Raw genomic sequence first — 26,780 nt, 5'->3', positions numbered from 1 at the left:
CGATTTCTGTATTGTTGTCTTAGGGCTAACACAATTCTGGAGATTCCGCTAGGCACGCAAAAGCACAGAGAGGAAAAGGGAAGTGGTGTCACTTTATTGTAGTCCCCTGTACAACCAAAAGTTTCAGATATCTGCCAGGAAAGCAAAGGCTCTGTGAAACCCACCCACCAGGTAAGTGTCCTTCAAGAAGAGGGCAAGTTGCTATATCTCGCTCAGGGGCCAGTCTCCATTGCTCTTCCTCCTTCCTCCTCCTCCTCATCTGCTCCAAAAGCAGAGAAACTGACCGGCTGGCAGGTTAGGTCACGCAGATTAATCAAGCAAGCAGTCTGTGTTGTGCTGAAATCTGGCAGGGTTACCAATAAGACTTTCTGACCATCCTCACCTGCGTAGCAAAAAACAAAAAGACGAGGAGTAACAGAGTGGAGAGAGGCTAGGATAGTTCATGCTGGACCTATGCAGGGATGCCCAGATGTTCTTGACTACGACTCCCATCACCCCCAGCTGCAATGGCCTTTGGCTGGGGATTATGGGAGTGGAGATCAACAACATCTGGGAATCTGTTACAGGAAACCCTGTTGCCCACAGAAGGTGGAGAGAGGCATTTGACAGAAAAAGTGACAGCACTGGGTGACATATTGAGCAATGGATACAGCAGACCTTGAATTTCCCAGAAGCAGCTGGAGCTAAGATTCTTCATAGATCCCATTTTCCCACCCACTTACTGTCTTACCTTTGGCAATCTTGGATTTGAAGAAAGGTGCATTCCCACAGAAATAGACGTGAGGACAGTCCGTGAAAATGAAGGGGTCAGTCTTGTAAAATGGATAACAGCCTGCAAGGCAAGCAAGCAGATACCTTTAAGGAGCTGCCCACCAGCAGGCACAGCTCGAGATGAAATCTAAGAATCGGTGGCCATAAAGGGGGATGCAACAGGTGAAGTTGGAAGTGCACACATTGGTAAGACCTTGCCTCCAATATGAACCATCCACGAATGGAGCTGCAGCTCGGCAGTAGAATATCTGCTTTGCATGCAGAAGGTCCCAACTTCAATTCCTGGCAGCATTTCCAGGCAGAGGTGGGAAACACTCCTGCCAGAAACCTCGGAGAGCTGTTGCCAGTCAGTGTAGACAGTTACTGAGCTAGATGGACCAATGATCTGACTTGGTACAAGGCAGCTTCCTATGAAGGGCCCTAAATGCCTAAAATAAAATTACCAAGTGTGTCTGGGGCTGTGGGGCTGATATGACCAATCCGCAGAGTCCACTCCAGGATTTCCAGATAGTCAGACATGCTGCTATACTTGAAGATGTCACTGATGTTCTGGCCCGATGTCCCCAGAAACCTAAATGAGGGAGAATAACCAAACCTTTCAGAGCTGAATGACAAGGTTAAATCCTAGCAAAGACCTAGAATACAATTGCCGATTCCTTATTACATGTCATCCCATCCTTCCTCTAAGGAGCTGAGAGAGACACATTTCCCACTTCCATTTGCACAATAACCCTGAGAGGTAAGGCCACACTGAGAGATCGTGACTGATTCAGGATAATGCAGGGAGCTTCACCGTCGAGTGGGCAGCTTGATCCCGGGTCTTCCCAATCTAAGTCAAACACTCAGAGCAGGCCAGCTCTTTTCTTTGCCTAGGTTATACCATCCCCTGCAGAAATTTTTGGATTGGAGATTTTTCCCCATACACATTTTTTCTCAAAAAAGGAAAAAGAAACTAATATGCAAATCTTACTGATGCCCTAAATAGATTGTGATCTGATTTGGTATATTATTTAACCGATATATTTAGTTTTTAAAAAAAATTACCCTCCTGTTTACAAATCAGTAAAACATATGTGTACTCCAGGCTGGCTCAATTTAGGAGTTTTTGAACTACTACTCCCATAGTCCCCAGCCACAGTGACCGAGAGCCAGAGATTATGGGAATTGTAGGCCAACCTCTGCAGGAGGGCCGAAGCTGAGCAGCCCTGGTATACTCTCTTCCTTGGGATAAACACATTACAGCTCTGGACCAGGTCAACTCTGTGCCTGTCGGTGTCATGGTCTAGCTTCCGGGTGGAGCAAAGCTTGCCTCTCCTGCTTTCCAAACAAGAAGTGACCACCTCTAGTATGGCCCCCAGGGAACTGCCTTTACCTGACACCATCAATGTTAGCCTGGTAAGGGTTGGTCACCAGCTGCAGTGTGGCGTAAGCACTCGACAAGGGAAACATGCAGCGATGCAGCGGCTGCTGAGGCAGAGTGTAGTTGGTGGGGTCGAACTCCCCAGGCATCACATCGACAGGAACAGACATCTGCAAAGGCAAAACAGGGGCGTCATCCCATCCCTCTGTCATTCCCTCGATAGAGGAAGTAAAGAACCAAGCTAAGCACTGGCATGACTATAAAGCCCTAAACAGCTTAGGCCCTGGGTTTTTAAGAGAACATCTTCTTTGCTATGAGCCCTGTCACTCATTGAAATAACCTGGGGAGGTCCATCTGCAGCTGCCACCAGTTCGTCTAGTAGCTATGCAGGGACGGGCCTTCTCTGTGGCTGCCCTGACACTCTGGAATGCACTCCCTGTCAAGGTGAGAGCCTCTCCATCTCTGAAAAAACTTTTTAAAAAAATCTTTAAAAGCCCTACCTTTTCACCCAAACTTTTTAATTTAATTTAATTTAATTTAATTTAATTTAATTTAATTTAATTTAATTTAATTTAGGTTTTAAACTGTGGTAAGGTGTTTTCCCCCCTATGCTTTAACTTTTTATCTTGTTGTGAGCCCCTCAGAGATGGAAGTTTGGGGTGGCATGCCAATCTGATAAACCACTCATTCAACAGAGGCAGTCCCCATGTATGCCCCATGGCCTGAGCTCTCAGTTCAGAAATCACAGCATATGGGCGGTGAGGGGCAGGAGCAGTCTATAAGTCCAATACATTCAAAGAGGTTGCCGAATTCTACAACTGACACCAAACCCACTGCTGGTACAATGTGGCAGTGGAAGAATGAAGGATGCAGAAGACAAGTTACCTGCACTGACTGATGGTGCCCAGAAACAAGCAGTTCCTTGTTTTCAGGCAGGAGTTATTTTTCTGTCCGCAACCTGTATGGCTTTGAGTCTTCTTTTTCTCAGCGATCTGCCTGGCCTCAAACCTTACGTAAATATGGGCCTAGAAGAAGCTGCTTTGTCTAATATTATGCCTTCACAGCAACTTGGGAAGGGTGAACTTCCCAAGCGTCAGTTTTTGCTCCCTTTAAGAGCAAAAGAACACTCAGCAAACAAGAGTTTGAGGAACTCTGTTCTAGAGATAGCGACACCTCATCCATGAAAATAGTGCTCACACTTAGCTGCAGCAAGATCTCATCCAGCATTTTCACAGCCTCCACGCTGGCTGCCTGAGTCTTCTTGGTCAAGTACTTGGCCTGAATGAAAGCATACAAGGAGATCAGCCAAAAGGAGAAAATAAAATGAAAGGAATATTGAACCAGAGCTAATGTGGGGTTGTTGTTTTTTTAAATGAAATGTTATGTTTGTTCCTGAGCTAAGTTCTGTTTTTTGTAATTTGTTTTCTTTTCTACATTTCTGCAAAAATTAAAAACAAAGTATATATTAAAAAAACAGTGCAACTGAGAAGTGGCAGGATAACCTTGAGGATGAGAATGTGGCTCCTGACAGCTCTACTTAGTTTGAGGAGAGCAAGCAAACCACACAAACAACTTCCTCCTCTTACCCAACAAAACAGAAAAAGAGAAAGATGGTATGGCAGTATATTTCAAAAAGATATGCATTTGCCTCAAGGTGCAATAGGAGGAAAAAAGCATGTGTGCAACTGAAGGAGGAAAGTGGTGACATATTGTGGTGGGTGGGCAGGGGAGAACTTCAGGTCCCCCAAATTGCTTAAAGTTTTGCTGCTTTGATTTCCATGATAGAAGAACGGTGGATAAGAATGAAATAAATTCAATATGCTCATTTATAAATATAATAATATAATATAATAAATTCAATATGCTCATGATACTTATTTCCATTTTTTAAAAAATCCCAAGAAAATTTGCAACAAATGTTTAAAACAAAGGTATCTGTGCTTGCTTTGCTGTCTTAATAATTTAAAAAGATGCAACATAAAACAGATATAAAGTGAGAGGCAGGAGATATTCCACAACAACATTCAGATCCACAACAACATTCAAGTCCATGGAATCAGAGATTCTGAATGCATCAGATTGGCCAAATGTCTGTTGGAAAAAGTCGTAGCTTCTCTTGTCAGGGTGTTCCAAAGTTTAGTTTAGGTACAGTCAAAGAGAAGAACCTCTTGTGGATCCAAGGCAAGCACACTTCAGGAATCGGTGCAACAGGTAAGAGGGCCTCCCCAGCTGATTTCAGTCAGCAGGCAGACTCCTATGGACAAGCAGAGGGAACCCATTCAGAATTCTCACCTTGTTCACAGTATCTCTGCTCTGGGTATTCTGGCTGAGGAGGTTGCCTGCCAAGATGACTCGGGAGATGAGAGCGGCACTGCACTGCTCTCCTTCAGCCCCCAACTGCCCCGTCACCATGTCCACCAGCAGCTGCATGCTCAAGAGACTCTCTCCGCTCCTGCCACCAAGGCCCAGTCCGGAGACCATCAAGACAAACCTGCAGGACGCGATACAAATCTTGTGCTCCATGATCTCATGTTATGGAATGAGTGCTTTGTTATCTTAGCGTTCTAGAGTCAGGAAGTCTAGGAACTGCCATGGTTATTATTCAGGACACAAATGGCCAAGATTGGGCTTCTGGAGAGACGCACCATCTTTTGTGGTTTTAGAAGAACTTGGAGATGTAGGAGCACAGGCAGCTGCTTTATTCCAAATCAGACCCTTGGTCCATCTAGCTCAGTATTGTCTACACAGATTGGCAGCAGCTTCTCCAAGGTTGCAGGCAGGAGTCTCTCTCAGTCCTATCTTGGGAGATGTTAGGAACTAGGAACCTTCTGCGTGCAAGCATGCATGTGCTCTTCCCAGAGCGACCCATCCCCTGAGGGAAATATCTTACAGTGCTCACCACAACCCTTGTCTTCCTTCACTTCCATAGGAACACGGGAAGTTGCCTTCTACTGAGTCAGACCATTGGTCCATCTAGCTCAGTATTGTCTGCATGGCAGTGGCTTCTCCAAGGCTGCAGGCAGGAGTCTCTTTCAGCCCTATCTTGGAGATGCCAGGGAGGGAACTTGGAACCTTCTGCCTGCAAGCATGCAGGTGCTCTTCCCAGAGCGGCCCCAGCCCACAAGGGGAATATCCTACAGTGCTCACATGTGTAGTCTCCCATTCAAATGCAAACCAGGGTGGACCCTGCTTAGCAAAGGGGACCAATCATGCTTGCTATCACAAGACCTGTTCTCCTCCCTTTACGTACAGAGTGTGCCTGCTAAACAAGCATTCTTAGAACGGTTTCCATGGGACAAAAGGTTTAGACACAGGTAGACAGGTCACTTGAAAGTGAACTGGGACACAATGTGGTACTGGTGTGAACAATGGGATACACTATCTAATCAGACTTAGGTACAGATGAGGCAGAATTATGCATTATTATATCCTGCTCTTCCTCCAAGCAAAGTTACCTTCTGCAAGCAACTCCATTGTCTAAGACCTGCCTAGCAAAGGAGTCCCCTATGCATACGTCTATTCCTGGGGTGGGAATTTATTATTTTGTTCTTCATTACTTCTATTTACATCCTGCTTCCCAGCCAAAACATGGCTTCTGCAGTGGCCCTGTGCAAATGAAACCATGTTAAAAGCACCCTAACCTGGGGGAGAACTTAAATTTTTACCACCATTAAAAACACGTTTTAAAAAACCAGCAGCAGCAAACCAGAAGTGACACAAATCAAAGTCTAAAGTAACAGAAAGGTGTATTTTGCAGTCCATTTCTTAAAAAGGACAGCATTAACCTGCGTCTCACTCAACTCCCAGTTCCTCAGTTACTACAAAACCACTTCTAATGTTCTTAGGACATGCAAGGTGGCCTCACCTGTCTGTACTGGGCCCCATCATGGGCAGCTGGGTAGGCATATCTGCAAAACAGTGATCTTCAACAAGGAACTTGCCATCATCCCTTTCCGAGCCGTAGACAGCAAGGATGGTCCCTAGGTCAGCAGGAGGAAGGTGCAGGGTTACAATAGCGCAATGTCATTTATTTACTTTTATTTTTACATTTATATCCTGCTCTTCCTCCAAGGAGCCCAGAGCGGTGTACATGCTTGTGTTTATCCCCACAACAACCCTGTGAGGTAGGTTGGGCTGAGAGATACATGACTGGCCCAGAGTCACCCAGCGAGTTTTGTGGCTGAATGGGGATTTGAACTCTGGTCTTCCTGGACCTAGTCCAACACTCTAACCACTAAGCCACGTTGGTTCTAGTCATCACTGCATGACATGCAGGCATTCTGCATTCGTTTTGTGTGGGAGGCAAACATTAACACAGCATAGCCAGCATAGCATAGTGGTTAGAGTGTCGGACTAGGACCGGGAAGACCACAGTTCAAATCCCCATTCAACCATGAAACTCACTGGGTGACTCTGGCCCAGTCATGAATCTCTCCGCCTAACCTACCTCACAAGGTTGTTGTGAGGATAAAAATAATCAGGTACCACTCTGAGCTCCTTGGGCAAAGAGCAGGATATAAATGTGAATGAATGAATGAATGAATGAATGAATGAATGAATGAAAATGTCACCATGGTCACATTATGTTCCAATCACTCACTCACACACCTCTGAGTCCCAGGTTTTGCCTAAAATCAACAGAACAAGTGTCCAAGTAAGAGTTTATTTCTAACAATTTACAGCTGCCAAGAGACACTATTAAAAGTGGTGATTCCCTTATATTTAAGCAAGGAGAGAGAAACTGGCTCTCTCTGACCCCAGCACAGCATCCCTCCAGTGGCTGTTACTGGTGTCTACTTTATGTTTCTTTTTGACTGTGAGCTCTCTAGGGACAGGGAACCATCTATTATTTATTTTTCTATGTAAACCGCTTCAAAGAGTTTAGCTGAAAAACGGCATATAAATATTTGTAGCAGTAGTAAAGGTAAAGTGTGCCGTCAAGTCAATTTCGACTCCTGGCGCCCACAGAGCCCTGTGGTGGTCTTTGGTAGAATACGGAAGGAGTTTATCATTGACATCTCCTGCGCAGTATGAGGTGATGCCTTTCAGCATCTTCCTATATGTATGCAGTAGTAGCAGCTTTCTAAACTTGTCTGCCACACTGCCCCAGAAAGCTGTTAAGACTGTGACTGAACAGACTCTGCTGCCATTTCTAAAAACTTTGGCCGAGAACAACCACTGCCCTCTCCAGCAAGAGAGATACTACAAAGAAAGGCATATGCCCAAGGCCCCTGGAAAGCACTTCTCCTCGACCATACCAGGATCTTAAGTTTCCCCCAAGATTCAGATAAGTTCAGAGGGTGGGCCAGCCAACCAGTTCCTCTCCCCCATCAGCAGGGCATTTGCTTTGTAAGAAAAACACAGAATGGGGAGCCCACAAGTCCCGATAAAAGCATATTAAGTCTGCTTTTAAGAAAGAAAAGGAAGAGAGCCAGTTAGCACAGAATTCCACACTGCTGCATGCTGGTGCACAGGTCATTGAGCTAGGAACTGAAAGGAGCATTTCAGGTGGGACTTTGCCCTACGATCCCAGGTTGCCTACCTCAACCATCCTACCTGTCACCAGCTTGTCAATTTGGATGGCTCCCTCCAGTTTGATTCGCTGCAGCTCATCCTCCAAGATCAACTCATCTGACTGGTGGATGTACTTGGTGCGGGGAGGCTGCGGCGGTAGGCTGTGCTGTGGAGAAAAGGCAACAGCATCCCATGAAGCAGGGGCAGCTTGTCTCCAACAGGAGACAAATTTGTCAAAAGCCCCAGCCCATCAGACAAGGTGCTTATTTTTAAAGCTCGCCACAGGCTGGAATCACATACGTGTGTGTGTGTGTGTGTGTGTGTGTGTGTGTGTGTGTGTGTGTGTGTGTGTGTGTCCCACCGCAGCTGTATAAGTTGTGTTCTTGCAGGTTGGGTCTTGCTTAGTGTTGCTAGCCTCCCCCCCCCCCCCCCGAATTTCGGGTTTCACCCAGATCTTAAGCATCTCACCCCGATTGCTTAGGCTGCCCAGATTTGCCCGGATTTCAGCTTTCATTTGAAAAAGCAAAAAGCTAAGCCCTTGTAGAAGCAGAGTTATGGAGCAAAATGTTCAGTCACTCTTCTGCTCAAACATTATTTTCAAGCCAATTTACATAGTATGCAAATTAGGCACCCGGATTTGGAAAGCCAGAATTGGGTAACCCTAGTCTTGCTTCAAGTGCTTTCACTTTGGCAAATAAGAATATGAAGAGCAAGGATCAAGGCCTTCCGTAGATGCCCAAGGCTCAAGAATTTTCTTGATTGATTGATTGACAGATTTGTATATCGCCTTCTTTTAAAAAAACCCCCCAAACCCCAAGGCAATACTGTATTTTCCTGAATAATGCAGGATTCTGATTTTAAGATGCCCCTCCCCCACCAAAAAAATATCCAGGTTAAATCTGTATTTATCCAAAAAGCAGAGGGCTCTGAATTCAAGAGAGCACCCCCATTTCTAACACCAAAGAACTTGGAAACAACCTAGTCTTGGATGCAGATAATACAGTATCTTTAAAATACAAATATTACACACTTACATTTAATTCAAATATTAAACTTCAATATTAAAAATAGTACAAAACTATTTAAAATACACACATTAAGCCAGCAACACAACACAGAATGCCTTCCCCAGAGGAAGTGCAAAACTGCTCATTTCTTATGGCCTTCTATAAAGATTTCAAGGCTCATTTCAGAAAGCTGTTGGGGCAGTTATGGCCATTTAGGATGTTCTAATGCTATCCGTTGAGTGATATTGTTTCATGTCTATCATTATTCCACTTATGTTAGCCACTTGAGGCTTGGAAAGGTGGGGTTACAAATATTGTTACAAACAACAATAAATAACAACAGTAACAAAAAAAAAAAAAAACAACTTCACATTTTGTAGTTCCCCCGTGGTGGGTGGCAAACTTTGTGCAATATCGGAGGCTCTCAAACAGCAGGTTGGTTCAGACATAACTTGGAGCTTCATGCGATGTTCCCTAGCTTTGGGAGCAGACACACACACACACACGCTGCCTTATGCATGTAGGAAGAAAGAGTTGTACTTCCAATCCCAGTTTAGAAGAAGCCAGGGTCACTCTTTACATCTGAACCACAGCCAGGAGATGTCACAGGAAGCCAGGATTGAATCCTGGCTCCATGTTACATCTGAACTGGGCCAGCGTCTAATCCTGAAATTCAGCATCCTAGTTGCTGCTGGTCCATCTGGAGTATCTGGAGTAGGGCATGCAATATTCTAGCCATCTATTGATGCTGCTTCCATTTTAAAAAATAAATAAAAATAAGTTATACTGCAGAGTTTGGCCACAAAATTACATAGGAGAAGAATGAAATGTGTAGAATAAACCCATAGCCAAAGTGTTAAAGTGATCTACAATGCCTTTTTAAAAAGCATCGGTAAACGCTTCCGTGAAGTCATTGGGGCTATGATGTTAAGTCTATTAATAGCTAGATTCAGAGAGCAGCTAACTGTAAAGGCAAGTCCAAGAACCTTGCTACCCATAGAGCTCTTCTGGCAGCCTCACCTCCTTTACTTGTCCTGTTTTTTCCTTACTTTACTAGTAAGAAATCTGCTTCGATTGATTCAATGTTGAGAGAGGAGAAGCAAGGCCACGCCATGCCTTCACCACACCGCAGAACCTGCTTGCGTGGTTAGTTTTGCTTGGAAAGCTTAATGTAGCACTTCTCAAGTTTCCATGAACATGAAGCTAACAACCTCATTAACTATACTTACCTGGCTCCCACCCATCACGCCTAATTTCTCCCTCCTTTTCCAAGCACTGCTATAGCCCTCTCACTCACACCCACACCACACACACCACACTTCCCACCTCTTCTCCCTTCATCAGTGGTCCACAAGTCCAGTCACTAGAGGAACGTGTCCCTGGCCTTCTGGCAAGAAGGATGCTCTACAAAGGGCACCGCGGGCAAAGGGATGCTCACCTCCCCTTAGCTCAAACTCTCCCTTGAACCATTAACAATAAGAGGACAAGTAGAGTTCCTGATTGCTGCAGTTGATGTCTTACAAATGGAGCCGACCTTCCAAAACCAAGAAAATGTGCATGCAATAATTCATAGCTTGTTTCTTCTAATGGTTGTTGGCATTGAGGACTGTGGCAAGAAACAGTTTGGGAAGCGTATCCAAAAATGATGTTACTCATCTGGTCAGTGACTTCCTGCAGCCAATCTTTGGTGGTTCGGTGCCAGCACATGTGTTTACAATCATGAAGTGCTGTTTAAATGGAGTTCATTATCGGGGCGAGTGAAGGTATTACTCAACCATCCTCCTCCTAAAGTTAGCTAAGCCTCACTCACTGAAGTGTCAAGTCTCATTGCCAACAGGATAAGGATCCTTCCAGATGGAGAGGGCTTTTCCCCCTCCAGGCTCACCAGTTCAAGACAGACTGACAACTACAAGCCACACAGGGCATATGTCATGATCCCTGCTAGTCCAAATGGCATACAGCAAACTGGAAGGATCAATGCAGGTAGCACGGGTCAGGGTAACTATTAGTGCTAAATGTCTAAATTAGTACCTCTTTTTTCTATTCTTTTCTTTTTTGCAGTACTGCTTCCCTTTCAGGGTGAACAATGGTGTTAGTTCAGCCTTAGGGAAAACTCCTCTCTGTGCTAGTTGCCCTCTTATTACTGGCCTTGCTACAAACAACCCCACACAGAGAACAAAGCTTTTCCCATGACAAGTTTCCTCTGCTCAACTCCTGGCATGACAGGCTGCTGGTTAAAAGGAGCGATCTAGACTAGATAGTCCCCAAGTCGCCACATTCCAAATTGCGCCCTTACACATTCCTAAGTGAGCTGGACCTCCTTTGCATTCGGCGGGTTCATTGACTTTTAAAAGGAAGCAAAGATTTCCACCTGAAGGCAACACTTAAAAATGTTGACACTATAGGGCTGTGTCATTTAACTTCACAAGCAACATCACACTGGTGTTCCAGACACACAGAGTCCTCTTTGTAAATAAATGCTTCAAGATGGTTCCCTTGTCATCAGTTGCTTCTGAATCCCTCCCAGATTCCACAATCTCTGATGTAAAGAATTATTTTTTTGTTCCATTATTACGATGCAAAAGACCCAAAGAAAAACGGGAGTTGAAGATTATAAGGACAGGAAAACTGAGACAGAAACTTGGTAAAGGGGGGGCGGTGATTATGAGATAATCAAGACAAAGCTTTTAGAAAAGAAACAATATGTTAAAAATGTAAAGTGCAGCCTTATCTTGTTTAAATCGCCTGCAGATACAATTTCAATCTGGGCAAAAAGCAAGTTCAGGAGAACCTCATTATTCATGGTTGTGCGTATCCACAGGTGTCTAATAAGACACCCATTCCCAGTATCCACAGATACTAATGGGTTAAAACCCACATATCCACGGTACCTAGAAGGCCGGAAGTGACCACGGAGGTCCCTTCCGACCGCCATTTTGTCCCAAGGAGGTGAGGAGGAGCCATTTTGTGGCTCATTTCTTAAGAAAAACTGACATTTTCCAGTGATTTTGCATGGTTTGAGGGACCATTTTGTCCTTTGGGGAGGCATTCTTGGGTCCATGGGGGACCCATAGAGTGTGCCACAGTATGTTCCAGGCCGTTTGGTGGGCTTTTTCTTATTTTTCCCTCCATCCTGGACCCTAACCCCTTTCCCCAAAGCCCTAATGCCTCATTACTTGCAGTTCCGTTACTTGTGGTAGTCGGTAAGAAATGGAGCCCCTGCGAGTAATGAGGTTCTCCTGTAGATGAATAAACTCAGAAGAATCAACTGGAGAGTGCAGACTCTGGGATGTGGCAGACATTCTGCTTCCACAGTGGTCTAAGACAAGGATTCTCAGCCTTGGGGCCCCAGATGTTGTTGCACTTCAACTCCGATAATCCCCAGCCCCAGTAGCCTTTGGTTGGGGATTATGGGAGTTGAAGTCCAACAACATCTGGGGGCCCAAGGTCGAGAATCCCTGGTCTAAGATACTATGGACTTAACAGCATCAAGCAACAAGCTGCCATCTATGGACTTCTAGGTACTGGGGGTGGACTCAGAGCATACATTGCATAAAGAAGGTCCCAGATTAGATTCCTGACAGCACTATGCAAAGGATTTTGGGTACAAAGGCTGGAAAAGACCTTAGTCTGAGATCCCGGAGGGCTGCTGCAGGCACTACAGGCAAGACATCTCAATAATTCTGACTCTGCGTACAGTCGCTTCACACAGCCATACAGGCTTAATCCCACTCTTCCATTACCTCTTCACTGATTTCTCGCAGGATAGAGGGCTGAAGCTGCATGGACTTGAAGAGAGTTCCCACCACACAGCACTTCTCCGCGATCTGCAGCTCACACAGCTTCTTCACGGTGATGTTGCTCCCTTCAAGACAAAGATGACAGAGAAGAGATGTGGAAACATTTCGGGAACCATTTTATATATTTATTTTGCACATCTGTATAGCGCCCCAAATTCATTTCTCTGGGCACCTTACGCAATAAAATATAGCATACAATTAAAACGTCTACAAACAGCCGTTTACAAGTCCAGTTAAAAGCTTGGTTGACTAGGTGCATCTTTAAAACCTTTTAAAAAGCTGTCAGAGACGGCAATGCTGTTATTCTGACAGGGAGCGCATTCCAAAGTCTTGGCTCGGACTATGACACAAAAAGGGGAAAATATTTATAATGGCGGGGGGCAGCGGGGGGAGGCCAGAAGCCCATCTCAGATTACTCTGTCTCCTCCTCTCTAAGCTCATATCACAGGATAGTCCTTCAAACTGAAACCCTGGCCCACAAACAAGGCATCTCTGCCCTCCTGTCAATTCTCTCTAGAATCTCATGCCTTGACACATAACTCTGGAACAGGGAAAAGCAAATCTGTATCTCATGTTTACTGGAATGTGCAAGAAGGAAATCTGCAATAGCTTTCTAAAAAGTTATCAAAGCTGGAAAAATGATTTCCAATTCCTAGGCACCAGCATAATATTTTTCCAGCCCTGGTATTATGTTGAGAAGGACTTTCCAGATTTTTCCTTTGTGTGCACTCGCCACCCTATTCCCCCAAACAGAATGCAAAGAACTATCAAGGATGCATGCAAAATCAGCAGATGGATTTATGTGGCTTTCAGAATCTGTGTAAATATAGTCCCTAGGGAGTTTAAAAATACTGAAGTGTGCCAACTGGAAGAAATCATGGGGAAAGGATTTCTAGATAAACATTAGAGCAGCGTCAAATGTTCAAAAGGCACATGGTAGAGTCCGCTTCTGGGACTCTTAATGTTTCAGGATGCATGCAGTGAACCATGTGAAAGCATCCCCATGTAAAATTCATATACATGACTTTCGTGACAAGGGGAATGTTTTGAATCCAGCCAAGTGATCCCTGACCTACATTCCGAGATGTAAAGTTGCTCAGAGGATACACACGCACCCCTTTGAATATCTGGATCAAAGGTCCTTGGCCAGTCAAGTCTGACGCTGAACTGGGACCACTGGCAGAAACTCTTGGATAGTATTCAGACTTTGGCAATCCGAACTCTGTGATCTCATTAAATATTGCAACATTTCATGGGACATAAAAGAGATGCTGCACTCTAGCGACTGTCAGAGGAAACTACATCAAATTCTATCCAAACTGAAAATGATTTTTCCAGTCCTTTGATAGGCAAGGAAAACATTACTCCATCTGTTAGAACCGTACCACAGCACAGCACAGCACAGGGACTTTGAAAGGATAAACAGTAAAGTTCGCAGCATGTTCAATTAGACCAAGATAACTTTGCCTTTTGAGAGACAGCATGGTGTAGTGGTTAGAGCGCTGGACTAGGACTGGGGAGACCCATGTTCAAATCCCCGTTCAGCCACGAAACCCACTGGGCCAGCAAGGTCTAACTGACCTCATAGGGTTGTTATGGGGATAAACACAATCATGCATACGGCTCTGGGTTACTCAGAGGAAGACATACCCATGTGAAAGCGCCTTCTACTGTATGATCACAACCGCACATTGAGGTCATCTGGAGAGGTCCATCTCCGATTACCACCAGTACATCCGGTGGCGACTCTGAACCGGGCCTTCTCTACAGCTGGTCCTGGGCTGTGGAATGCACTCCTTGCAGAAATTTGTAGTTTGGGCTCATGGTTGGCCTTCAAGAGAGCGCTGGAAACTCATTTGTTTGGCCTGGCCTTCCAAGGTTTTTAAATTGTTCTTAGATGTTTTCAAACTGGTTTTAAACTTGTGTTTATTTTGTTTTAAGCTGATGGTTTGAAAAGGTTGTTTATTTTTGTTTTTGATTGTTGTACACTGCCTAGAGCCTTCAGATGGTATAGAAATTAAAGAATGAATGAATGTGTTTCTCATACAGGCTTTGGACATCACCGGAATAAGGCTTATGCACACGGGCCAGTAGACATGCAGCCAACTGTCTCTCAGATTTGGGGGTAAGGGTTGGCATGATGTGGAAGGTTATTCAAGGTAAAGGTAAAGTGTACCATCGAGTTGGTGTCGGCTCCTGGCGACCACAGAGCCCCGTGGTTGTCTTTGGTAGAATACAGGAGGCATACCATTGCCATCTCCTGCACAGTGTGAGATGATGCCTTTCAGTATCTTCCTATATCACTGTTGCCCAATATAGGTGTTTCCCATAGTCTGGGGAACATACCAGCTGGGATTACAACTGGCAACCTCTGGCTTACTAATGAAGTCATTTCTCCGCTGTGCCATTAGGTAGCTATATTCAAAGTAGTCCCACTGAAATTTAAAAGGACAAGTAGGAATGCTACTTTGGGTAATTTTCCTCATCATGGATGTCAGGTGAGCCAGGTGCATCAAGAGAGGAGGGAGGGCATGATCCCATTCCCCTATGATGCATAGGGTGGTTGAGACAGTTGGAGGGACCAGGAGGAAAAAACATTAAGTGCCTACGAAGGTTGAAGCCTCACCTGGTCTGTCCCTGACCTAAGGAGGAGAGCTGGCCTTGTGGTAGCAAGCAGGAATTGTCCCTTTGCTAAGCAGAGTCCACCCTGGTTTGAATTTGAATGGGAGACCACATGTGTGAGCACTGTAAGATATTCCCCTTAGGGAATGGGGCCGCTCTGGGGAGAGCATCTGCATGCAGAAGGTTCCAAGTTCCCTCCCCAGCATCTCCAAGATAGAGCTGAGAGAGACTCCTGCCTGTAACCTTAAAGGAGCCACTGCCAGTCTGTGTAGACAATACTGGATTGGGAGGGATCTTGGGAGTGCAGACGACCATCCCTACCTGGGCTTGCCCTGTTTCACCCAGGCAGGGCTGGTCCTGAGACCAACCTTACAGTCTGAACCATGGCTCATATACATTGAAGAATGCAGACATTAACCAATTCACTGCACAATCTTAAACCCATTTATTTTTATTATTTAATTCGATTTCTATACTGCCCTTCCAAAAATAGCTCAGGGTGGTTTACACAGAGAAATAATAAATAAATAAGTTGGATCCCTGTCCCCAAAGGGCTCACAATCTAAAAGGAAACATAGGATAGACACCAGTAACAGTCACTGGAGGTACTATGCTGGGGTGGATAGGCCCAGTTGTTCTCCCCCTGCTAAATAAAGAGAATCACCATGTTAAAAGGTGCTTCTTTGCCCAGTTAGCAGAGGTTACTAACTCAGAAACAAGTTACTTGCTGGTCAAGTATGCTTACAACTGCAACCATCATCTGGTTTAAGTAAATGGCACTAAAATCAACTTAAATTCAAGCACTGTGTCTCAACTGTAGCGTGTATTAGTATGAATGTAGACTGTTGTCGTTAGCAAATTCTCCCCCTTTTCACACACACACACACACACACACACACAAAATTTTGGGAGGCCTTCCAAATGTAGGGAAGGATCCCTGAGATTCCTTCCAATGAAAAATCAGTTTCTTTTCCATGCATAGCAAAATGCATATGGAACCGGCTTAGCTCATAGATCAGTCATATTGGTTGCGATTTCAGGAATCTGCAGTACTCTAAAATGTTACTCTTGAGCAGGGCTGCACTGTGTGCAACAGCTGGCATGCTATGAGTTAAATGGCAGAATTCAGAGTGGTGTGAAGGATCTGAGAGCACTGAAGCTACAGCACTGGTGGAGGATAACACCCAGCCCTTTAGCTACCAGAAGACTCTTGTATGTGTCATCTCCTGAGTGCCCGTGATCAGAAACCACTGAGAAAACCGTGACGCATGTATAATGCATTTTTTCCTTCCTTAGAAGTAGCAGAGCTGGTGAGATCACACCTTAGCAATGAGACCAGCAATGAGACCAAAACAGTTTATACCCAGATTGCCACAGTGGGGCTGCATAACAAGGCTTTCCTATATTTAAAAGAGGGATAGCAACTGCTCCTCTTTAATCCAGCCCAGCATCGCTCCCATGGCTGTTGCTGGCAGGTCTCTTGTGTTGCTTTTTAGATGATGAGCCCCTTTGAGGCAGAGAACCCTTTTCTTACTGCTTGGTAAAACTCTTTGAGAACTGTTTTTGTTGAAAAACAATACGTAAACAAACAAAACAAACGTAACACCTCCTCTCCCTCTGGGCGAGGAAAGCTGGTCTTGTGGTGGCAAGCATGAATTGTCCCCTTTGCTAAGCAGGGTCTGCCCTGGTTTGCATTTGAATGGGAGACTGAATGTGAGCACTGTAAAGATATTCCACTTAGGGGATGGAGCTCCTCTGGGATGGAGCTCCTCTGCTATTATGAATTCAAGAGGGCATCCACCTGATCCAAGAGAGCAGGCAACTCTTCTGTTTCTCTATCAAAATACTGCTTTTAATAGAGAAACAGATATTTGAGAAGATATTAGAAAAACTGATAATAAATATCAATAATATGTGACCGAGAAACAGATAAACCGATAGTTAAGCAGCTGCTCTTGGAAGTGGGCCCACTCGTCCTCTGCCTGCTTCCACTTAGGTTTTGTGTTCTGAAGGTTCTCTTTTAATGTGACAAAGTATCCCCCTCCCTCCAGGAACATGAGAGTTCAATTCTCAGGCCACTTCCTCTGTAGCAGCAACACATCCCCAACCTCCAGCAATCACAACAGGAGGGAGCTATTTTGCCGACAAACTTACCCCATTTGCGTCGGGCTCTCTCCACTAATAATGGTCTCATCTGAATGAGGCGTGTGGCATAAATGTGGGCATATTGCCGATTGAAGGTCCGCTCCCCGAGTCGGAAGTTCTGGGAACAGTTGGTGTAGGCAGAGATTGGCACGCGAGCGAAGGTAGAGACTACTGCAGATGGAGAGGTCAGGAGATTCTGCGCAGACTGGGCCGCCTGTTCCGAGAACATGGCCTGCAGAAAGGCAACAGGCCTAGGCAGCAGGTTGCTGGCGAGGGACAGGTGAATAAAAAAAAAACAGAAATGAGGACTGGGGCATGGGAACGGGCTGCAGAAATCCACTAGTCTACCAGTCTGTGAGCCACCTAATGGCGCAGTGGGGAAATGACTTGACTAGAAAGCCAGAGGTTGCCAGTTCGAATCCCTGCCGGTATGTTTCCCAGACTATGGGAAACACCTATATTGGGCAGCAGCAATACAGGATGATGCTGAAAGGCATCATCCCTTAACACTGCGCAGGAGATGGCAATGGTAAACCCCTCCTGTATTCTACCAAAGACAACCACAGGGCTCTGTGGTTGCCACAAGTCGACACCGACTCGACAGCACACTTTACTTTACTTTACTAGTCTGTGACGAGTAAAAAATGATGCCTGATGAGCAGAATTCCTTCTAACAGGGAATCCCAGGTGTTGTTGACTACAGCTCCCGTAATTCCCATCCAAGGGCCATCACAGCTGGGGATGCTGGGAGTTGTAGTCAACAACTTCTGGAATTCCTTGTTAAAGGGAATGCTGTTGACGAGAGAGAAAAGCCCTGATGCACAATATACCAACATAGGAGAGGGCATGCCTCCTTCTCTTGCCTGTGAGCTTCCCAGAGGCATCTAGCAGGCCACTGTGTGAAACAAGATGCTGGACTAGACAGGTCTGATCCAGCAGGGCTGTTCTTAAGACCAGCTCTCCTTCCTGATTGAGGCTGGTCTTGCATAATTCTCTCCCCCAACACACACACAGACACAGGAGCACCTCTGCCCATTGCTACCTCAGGCACAAATACCATCTGGGCTTAGCCAATTATACCATAAGCAAAAGCAACATATGAACCAATGAAGCTGCCTTACATCAAGTCAGATTACTGGCCCATTTAGCCTATTAGTATGACCGGCAACTGTTCTCTTGTATGGAGCAATTCTAAGCACATTTACTTGGAAGCAAGTTGCACAGAGTTATAGGACTCTCATTAGTGAATGTGCTTAGGACTGCAACCTTTGCCACTACTCTGCATCAGCAGGTGAAAATTAAATAGGGCCCCATTTCCCCATATAAAGATTTATACCCCAAAAGGACTTTTTGGATATGATATATAATGAACTGAAGAAAATTCTCAAAATGACATTTTTCAGAAAGCCAAAGTCCTTCCTGCTGGGAATAATATAAGAAGAGCGTCTAAGAAATTTAACATTTTTTATGTATGCAACCAGGACAGGACAGTTTATGCACAAAAGTGGAAAGACGCTAAAATGCCCTCGAAAGAAGACTGTTTGATAAAAATTTTGGAATATGCTGAGATGGCAAAGCTTACAACATTTACAAGAGATGATAATTTCGAATGCTTTAAAGAAGATTGGGAACCTTTTTTGCTTTATTTAAAGAATTATTTTCCCAATATGGACTTTAAAGTAGGGTTTGAAATATAGTAATAGCAGCAGGTTGGGGTGGGTAAAAATCAAGCAGTATTGAATGCGGTTTGAATATTTTGAATTATTATAGCAGTGGTCTATATGTATAGTTATTGTGAACCGTGCAGATAGGTGAGCTGGAAGTAAACATTTATTTACGTGTAGAGTTAGGAAATGAATGTAATTCAACCTAAAGTTATTGTAAAATCTAATAAAAATTTAAAATGCAAAAAAAAGAAAAGATTTATTCATCTGATTAATATACTGCCCTTCCAAAAATGGCTCAGGGCAGTTATTGTTTTGGAGGAAAGCTTTCTCTGGTGAAGTTTATATATTGTTGTTTAGAAGTTCAGGAGCCATGCCCAAAACAAATACAGCTATTCAGTGCTGACTGCAATAAATACTGCCAACATTTTAAAATGTGGTGTTGGTGCTGTGCCTTTAACACCTGAACAGACAGAAATCACAAAGGTGAATCTTTGCTCATCACTTCATGGCAATACCATGCAAATACCATGGTACTACCAGGAAAGTCTTCAGCTGCACAACTTCTTCCTGCCACACAATTATTATGCATCACTGTACAATATTCCCTTAGGGGATGGGGCCGCTTTGGGAAGGAAGAGCATCTGCATTCAGAAGGTCCCAAGTTCCCTCCCTGGCATGCATCTCCAAGATAGGGCTGAGAGAGACTCCTCCTTCCTGCAACCTTGGAGAAGCTGCTTCCACTCTGGGTAGACAACACTGAGCTAGATGGTCCAAGGGTCTGACTCAGTATATAGCAACTTCCTATGTGCCTATGAAGCCTTGCAGGGGAAGCTTTTCCTGGCATGGGCAGGGGTGAGCAAGACGCCACCTGCACGATTTCTGCCTGCCATCCGGCGATTAAAGGCACAGGAGCCCTTCCGGGGGCGGGGCGAGAGAGGGCAACCCCAGGATGACCACCACCAGCAGGCACCAGCAATGCCCACAGGGCAGTCCTCAGCACAAAGGAGTCTTCCCTTCGGTCGGCTAGGAGGGACAGAAAGCCTGCCCCCCCCCACCCACCCCGGTGAGCGTCAAGAGTGCACAAACCGCCTCACCTCTCCCATGCAGGGCGCGGCGGGAGCCAAAGGCAGAAGCAAGCCCAGCCTTCTCCCGCTTCCAGAAGGAGAAATCAAGCGCCAAACGCGTGCAGCGTGCAAGGAGAAAACACAGTCCCGCCAGCAGGAAGTGACGTACAGAGAGTCCTCTTAGTCCTCATAGACGTAAAAAAAAAAAAAGACTAGACTGAGCTAGGCGGGGACTGGAGTCTATGTGAACGCCTAGGAAAACCATGGAGAGGGAGGCAGGGGAGAACCATAGAGAGTGGGGAAGGGATAGAGGAGCCCAATATGGTCCCGGGGGTCCTTGGGGCATGAGTTCTTGGACGGAGTCTTCTCTGTGGCTGTGCGTGCCACGTCTGAGTAGATATAAAGCAGACCTTCTGGCAAAGATCATGCAAGGCAGGCTGAAAAGCGAAGGACAGCAATGCCTATCTTGGCAAGAGCATTTTTCATTTAAGCAGGCAGAGGGTGTTTTTTTAAAAAATTAAATAAATAAATAAATCACATCCTTGTTTGCAAGATGAAAGATTCTGCAAATTGCCTTTTGTTTTGTTTTGTTTTGTTTGCACACATGAAGCTGAAACTGACTGGAGTTCTGCAAAATTCAGCTTATAAAAGCTACTGTTTTTCAGATTAGGCTTGCAAACTTCCCACTGCCCGGATGGGACAGGAGGCGTTGTACCTAGGTAATTTTGGAGCCTGGACCTGAGAGCCTTCTCCTCTGCTTATTGATATAAACGTGGCTAGCCAAACTGGGTGTGATGTAAATTTGTTTTCTAGAAAGAGAAGCGTTGTTAGCCAGTAAAAATAGGTTCCACACATGAGCACTGTCTAGTAGTAGTCATCACTAGCATGATTTTCATGATCCTGATACCTGGATAATGGCTAAGGTAGCCAATCACTGATGGGTGTTAATGTTTTTGTTAATGCCCCTGTCCGGCTATACGTCCCTGTCTCCTTTACCCAGCCTGGCTAGGCTTATTGGGCCTCCGAGCAAGGACAGGGAGGAGGTTGAGCATCACCCTGTGTCCCCTCCATCCCAGGCTGCTTGCTCCTTGTGTCTGCGGGGGGGAGGTGTGTGTGTGTGCCCTGACACTCCACCAGCCAGACTCTCATCCCTGGCCAGATATGCCTCCTTGCAGGCTATGCATCGCCCGCCCCCAATTATGGGGCTAATGCCCCTCTTTATTACCTGTAATTGACTACCCTTTACAGCTGTTGCCAATGCCTCTCCTCTCCTCCCTCCTTCTGCTCAGACGCCTCCCTTTGGGAGGCATGCTGCCGATGTTATCCTCACACACCTCCCCTTCAGCCTTATCCGGGCTCTGCTCCTCCTCCACTGGAGCTGAGTCCCTGCCTGGTGGCAGTCTTTCCTCCGTCTCTCCCCAGCTGCCCCCAACCCCGTCCCTGTCACCTTGGGCGCTCTCACCACTCCGTTGTCCCGGAGGAAAGGAAAGCCGCTCTCGCCAGACAGTCCCATATTGGGGACACTCTTGCCAATCCTAAACCTTCAGGCTGCAGTCCCGCCAGAACAACAGACTACTCTTGTAGGGAGGGAGAAGGGAAAGGAGTTGGAGCTCATTAACTATTCTCCTATTAGTGAAAATAACTGGTTTGATCTGAGCCTTAGGTTCTTCCCATTACTGAAAATAAGGGACAAATAGTATCCCACAAGGGACAGACAATTTTGGGATGAAATAAGGGATGTCCTTGCTAATAGACCCATATCTTCACCCAAGCCTTTTCAGCTTTTTAAATTTGTAGGTTTTAATTTTATGCTGTTTTAAAATTGTTAAACTGTTTTAACCTTTTATATTTGTTTTAATTGTTTTTATGTCACTGTTAATGGTTTGGAAGCCCATAAAGGCCCTCCGAACCGGTTCCATGCACATTCCTATTACCTGCTACAACCGTGGTAAAATGCCTCGGCTTGCCAGGATCGAACTGAAAACGATCCCCAGAATCTACAACGGAAAATACAGCTACTTTTTTGCAACAGCCATAAAACACTGTAGCATTAAATAGCAGTGATAAAATCCAAAACAAGGCATCGGAAATGCGAACAGCACCCAGTTGACAGCGTAGGGACTGAGGTGTCACAGCACAGGAAGTATGGAAGCACACTTAGCAGATACGTTGTGACACTGTTGTAGGAGTTAATCTGGAAAGCGCCCATGGCATCTCGAAGATAGGGCTGATCCTGCCTGCAACCTTGGAGAAGCCACTGCCAGTCTGTGTAGACAATACTGAGCTAGATGAACCAATGGTCTGACTGTATAAGGCAGCTTCCTATGTTCCTATGACATATTTCATATTTCTACTTGCTATTAAAACATTTTATCAGGTCTAGACGTTCAGCTGAGAACCACCTTGTGGGTCAAGCCAATCAGAATATCTAAACCCCTGCAAACTAAGCAAAGAAGCTGGCACCTTTTTAAAGTGGTGGTTCACTTTATTTAGCAGGGGGAGAGCATCTCGCCCTATCCATCCCCAGCACAGCATCCCTCCAGTGGCTGCTGCAGGTGTCTATCTTATGTTTCTTTTCCAGATTGTGAGCCCTTTGAGAACAGGGAGCCATTTTATCTATTGATTTATATCTATGTAAATCATTTTGGGAACTTTTGTTGAAAAGCAGTATATAAATATTCATGGTATTCATAAAGTCAAAAGCCCACCCTTGCAAGCCACTTCTGAGAAAAGATGTCCCGAAAGCACAAGCGGTTTAAAGGATCGAAATACCACATCCTGCTTTCAGTCTTTCTCAGCCGCCCAGTGAAGGACTGTGGTCAGTGTGGGGGATCTTTCCTACAGACGCAACTGAACAAGTGGAACTTGCCATATAGACAGGGATCCACAAATTTAGCCGCTGCCAGCCACTCTTTGTGATCGCTACCAATCTCCTCTCTTCCCACAGATCATCTTCTGGCACACAGGAAGTAGGTTTAGGAAAGAAGCAGGCCGTCTGTCATTTGCTCTTGGAGATGGAGATGGTAAGAAACTCTGGGAGCTCCTATCCTACTGCTCAGAAAAGATTCCTGCCATTTCTTACCTTCTCAAAAGTGGCAATGGAAATGTGACCTCTGGTGAGGAGAACTGTGTGATGCTAGGCATCCTGCTCACCAGAGGGCTGGGGGCACTTTTCCACTGGCAAGCTGGCAAGCAGATTTGTAGATGCCTGCATACAGAGTTAAGAATGCGCTCTAAGAAATATAGACCTTTGTGAAGCTTGCACCTGGGTGCTTTCCAGATTACAGGCTGCAACAGAGTAAAATGCTTTGGCTTGGCAGGATCATATTGAAAACAATCCCCAGAATCTCAAACTCCTACAGTGGCAAAATACAGCTACTTTTTTTGTGATGCGCACACAACATTGTAGTACTAGTACACAAAGATAACATCCGAAATAAGGCATCGGAAATGTGAACAGCACCATGCTGTCAGCGCAGGGACTACGGTGTCACAACACAGGAAGTACAGAAGAACACATAGATCCGTAGTGACACTGTGTAAAGTGTGCTGTCGAGTCAGTGTTGACTCCTGGCGACCACAGAGCCTTGTGGTTGTCTTTGGTAGAATACAGGAGGGTTTTACCATTGCCTCCTCCCGCTCAGTATGAGATGATGCCTTTCAGTGTCTTCCTATATCGCTGCTGCCCAATATAGGTGTTTCCCATAGTCTGGGAAACATACTAGCAGGGATTCGAACCAACAACCTTTGGCTTGCTGGTCAAGTTATTTCCAGCTGCACCATTCGGTGACACTGTCCCTAGGGTTTAATCTGGAAAATGCCCTAGAGCCAGAGTGCCTCCATTACTAAGGGGCATGCAGCAATTAATTATGCTTGTTGACATCTGAAACACAGGGAAATTAATCCTTGAACATGATCATCTTTCGTCCTATGCTTAGATATGAAATGTATTCTGCACTGGGGAGGATAGGAAGTGCTTGCTTTTGTGAGGGTACTTCACACGTGGAAGAATCACCCAAGAATCATTCATTCCTGGAATTGTATGCATTATGAAGGGTGTTTTTGTAGAAAAGAGTGTTCAGAGTGATTCTGTGAGTTTTCTTTTGTTGTTGTTAGGGTTTGGTTTTATTCTTTATTGTGTTTGTTTGAAGCGGGGAGGGCTTTGAGGAATGTGTGCTGAAAGAGGGAAATGTTTATATTTTTTTGTCAATGTCTATCTGCTTAAATTGTTCATTCTGTCTGAAAACTTAATGATGATGATGATGATGATGATGATGATGATGATCAAAACTAACTTTTTCTTTAGGTCCACACGGTTGTTCTGATGGTGGGCTCTTATAGGCTTCTCTCTCACCCCAACCCACACGAATGCCTTTGTCTTTTCACCCAAATTATTAAGAAAAAGTTCAGTGACCGTTTGGTTAAAAGCTGGGAAAGCTATAATGTGACAATCCAGATTGATTTCTAAACTACAGATGTACAATGGGTAGGCAACCTTGGCTCTCCAGGTGTTGTTAAACTACGAGGTGATTCTCACGATGGAGAGAAACTGGGCTAAGGGAACCCAGCCCGTTTTTCCCCCATTGTGAGAACCACCATTGTGAGAACGCCCGCCTATGAACCCTTCCCCTAAAATGAGGTTACCACGTTTTACTGACCATGTGCCAGCATGGCTCTGCACCTCAGCGACACACAAGTAGACCCCCGACTGGGAGGCTACAACAAGCCTCCCTGCCTCGGGGGTCTCCCCAGGATGCCCCGTGCACTCGTGTAGAACCTGGGTAGAATGCAGCTTTTTGACTGTGTGAATGACCTCCCTTCTGGTACTCAGAATATGAAAATATCGGGCCCGATCCTGGCAATTCACACACGCATGCAAAACCGGGCTGGGCTCCCTTAGCCTGGTTTCACAGGCAGGTGTGAATAGACTCTCTGTTTGAAACAGCTTCCTACATCCCATACTGGTTTGGGGGTGCAGTGGGAGTGACTGGGACCATAGAATACAGGAGACACCACAGAATACAGGCATAATTCTGAGGAGAGCTGGTCTTGTGGTAGGGAGGATGAAATCTCCCCTTTGCTAAGCAGGTTCCGCCCTGGTTTACATTTGGATAGGAGACTACATGTGAGTGCTGTAAAATATTCCCCTTAGGGGATGGAGCCTCAGCTCAGTAGAAGACCATCTAGGCGCTTTCTAGATTAGACTCTTTCCAGCAGTAAAATGCTTCAGCCTGGCAGGATAGTTTTGAAAATATAAATAGCTTGCACAACCCTCCTACAATGAGAAAATACAGCTATTTATTTGCAATGCACATGCAACGCTGTAGGACTAAAACGGAAGGATAAAATCCGAAAGAAGGCATCAGAAATGTGAACGGCAACTTGCTGACAGCGCAGGGACTGCCATGTCGAAACACAGGCAGTACGGAAGCACACTTGGAGGACACGTAGTGACACTGGGGAGACAGTTGTCTGGGAGCCCACTGCCTTGGGGGGGGGCAGAGGCAAGTCACATGACTGACTCCCCCAGCCACGCACCCGCCCGGGCTTCCTTCAGTTGCATTCATTCTCCAGAATTGATGTGAGTGTTAAGACCTGGAGCTACCAGGACAGCATGTCTTTCTCTAGTACCATTACATTATTTATTTGTTTGTTTGTTTGTTCGATTCTTAGACCGCCCTTACAAAATAGCTCAGGGCGGTTCACACACATCAAAGACCTTTTAAAACAATTTAAGAGCACTGGAAGGCCAGGCTGAACAGGTAGGTCTTTAGGGCTCTCCTAAATTCCAATAAAGAATTCAAATTACGGATGTCTGCAGGGAGCGCATTCCACAGTCCAGGAGCAGCTACAGAGAAGGCCCATCTCTGGGTCGCCACCAGACGAGCTGGTGGCAACTGGAGCCGGACCTCCTCAGATGATCTTAGCATGTGGTGGGGATCAGACTGAAGAAACCGCTCTCTAAGGTAACCTGGACCTACACCATTCAGAGCTTTAAAGGTAATAACCAGCACTTTGTATTTTGCTCAGAAACTTATTGGCAGCCAGTGCAGCTGTTTCAAAAGAGGCATAATATGGTCTCTCCGGGTTGCCCCAGAGACCAGTCTGGCTGCCGCATTCTGAACTAACTGAAGTTTCTGAACTATGTACAAAGGCAGCCCCATGTAGAGCGCATTACAGTAGTCAAGCCTGGAGGTTACCAGCTGGTGTACCACTGTTCTGAGGTCATCCTCCTCTAGCAATGGACGCAGCTGTCGAATCAGCCTTAGCTTATAAAAAGCACTCCTGGCCACAGCCTCCACCTGAGATGCCAGAGTGAGGCCTGGATCTAGGAGTACCCCCAAGCTGCGTACCTGGTCCTTCCAAGGGAGTGTAACCCCATCCAGCACAGGGAGATCTAACTCGTCCCTCAGATTCTGAGCCCCTACAATGAGCACCTCCGTCTTGCTTGGATTCAGCTTCTATTTGTTATCCCTCATCCAGCCCATTACTGCCTGTAGGCAGGTATTTAGGGAATGAACGCCATTTCTTGCTGAAGCAGATGAAAGAGAGATACATGTATTACATTACTTGCATCATCCACAATTTACAAAACCTTTTAAAAAATAATTTAGGATAATGTTCTATTGTGACACATAGGGGTGTGTGTGTGTATGCTTTTTGTTACCACTATTCAGCCTCATTTAAGATTTCTTTACTTCATGAGCTGAGCTTCAGTGAGGGGCTCAGTGAGCTTCATTTTAAAATCTTGTCTCTGGGCCCACTCCAACCTTGCTACGCCCCAGGTTATAAGCGTGTAATCTGGAAAGCGCCCTAGGCCCCAGGTTCAA

General features: G+C 45.5%; 1 protein-coding gene across 2 annotated transcripts; it reads right to left on the bottom strand.

The window, feature by feature from the left end:
- Nucleotides 1-73: 73 nt before the first annotated feature.
- Nucleotides 74-21,254, bottom strand: POLD2 (DNA polymerase delta 2, accessory subunit). Of its 2 annotated transcripts, none has more exons than XM_053269850.1 (11): nucleotides 21,176-21,254; nucleotides 17,229-17,485; nucleotides 12,396-12,517; nucleotides 7,688-7,811; nucleotides 5,997-6,111; nucleotides 4,424-4,622; nucleotides 3,329-3,409; nucleotides 2,144-2,301; nucleotides 1,215-1,342; nucleotides 731-832; nucleotides 74-382 (listed from the first exon to the last, which is right to left on the bottom strand). In XM_053269850.1, the coding sequence occupies exons 2-11, from the start codon at nucleotides 17,446-17,448 to the stop codon at nucleotides 213-215; spliced, it is 1,419 nt and encodes a 472-aa protein (XP_053125825.1). In that variant the 5' UTR covers nucleotides 17,449-17,485; nucleotides 21,176-21,254; the 3' UTR covers nucleotides 74-212. The 2 variants fall into 2 exon arrangements, with proteins under 2 accessions (XP_053125825.1, XP_053125823.1); XM_053269848.1 differs by lacking the exon at nucleotides 21,176-21,254 and adding an exon at nucleotides 19,981-20,117.
- Between the last annotated feature and the right edge of the window lie 5,526 nt (nucleotides 21,255-26,780).

This window comes from Hemicordylus capensis, chromosome 8, assembly GCF_027244095.1.
Source record: "Hemicordylus capensis ecotype Gifberg chromosome 8, rHemCap1.1.pri, whole genome shotgun sequence".
In the NCBI taxonomy this organism is placed as follows: domain Eukaryota; kingdom Metazoa; phylum Chordata; class Lepidosauria; order Squamata; family Cordylidae; genus Hemicordylus; species Hemicordylus capensis.
Note: the sequence above shows the minus strand (reverse complement) of the source record. Positions and strands in the feature narration are given on the sequence as shown.

Excerpts from the sequence above, each read along its gene's own strand:
- POLD2 (XM_053269850.1), bottom strand. The coding sequence starts at position 17,448 with ATGTTCTCGGAACAGGCGGCCCAGTCTGCGCAGAATCTCCTGACCTCT. Across the intron at positions 1,343-2,143 it reads GCTAACATTGATGGTGTCAG|GTTTCTGGGGACATCGGGCC; the intron begins GTAAAGGCAGTT and ends TCCCTCATTTAG. Across the intron at positions 383-730 it reads CAAATCCAAGATTGCCAAAG|GTGAGGATGGTCAGAAAGTC; the intron begins GTAAGACAGTAA and ends TTTGCTACGCAG.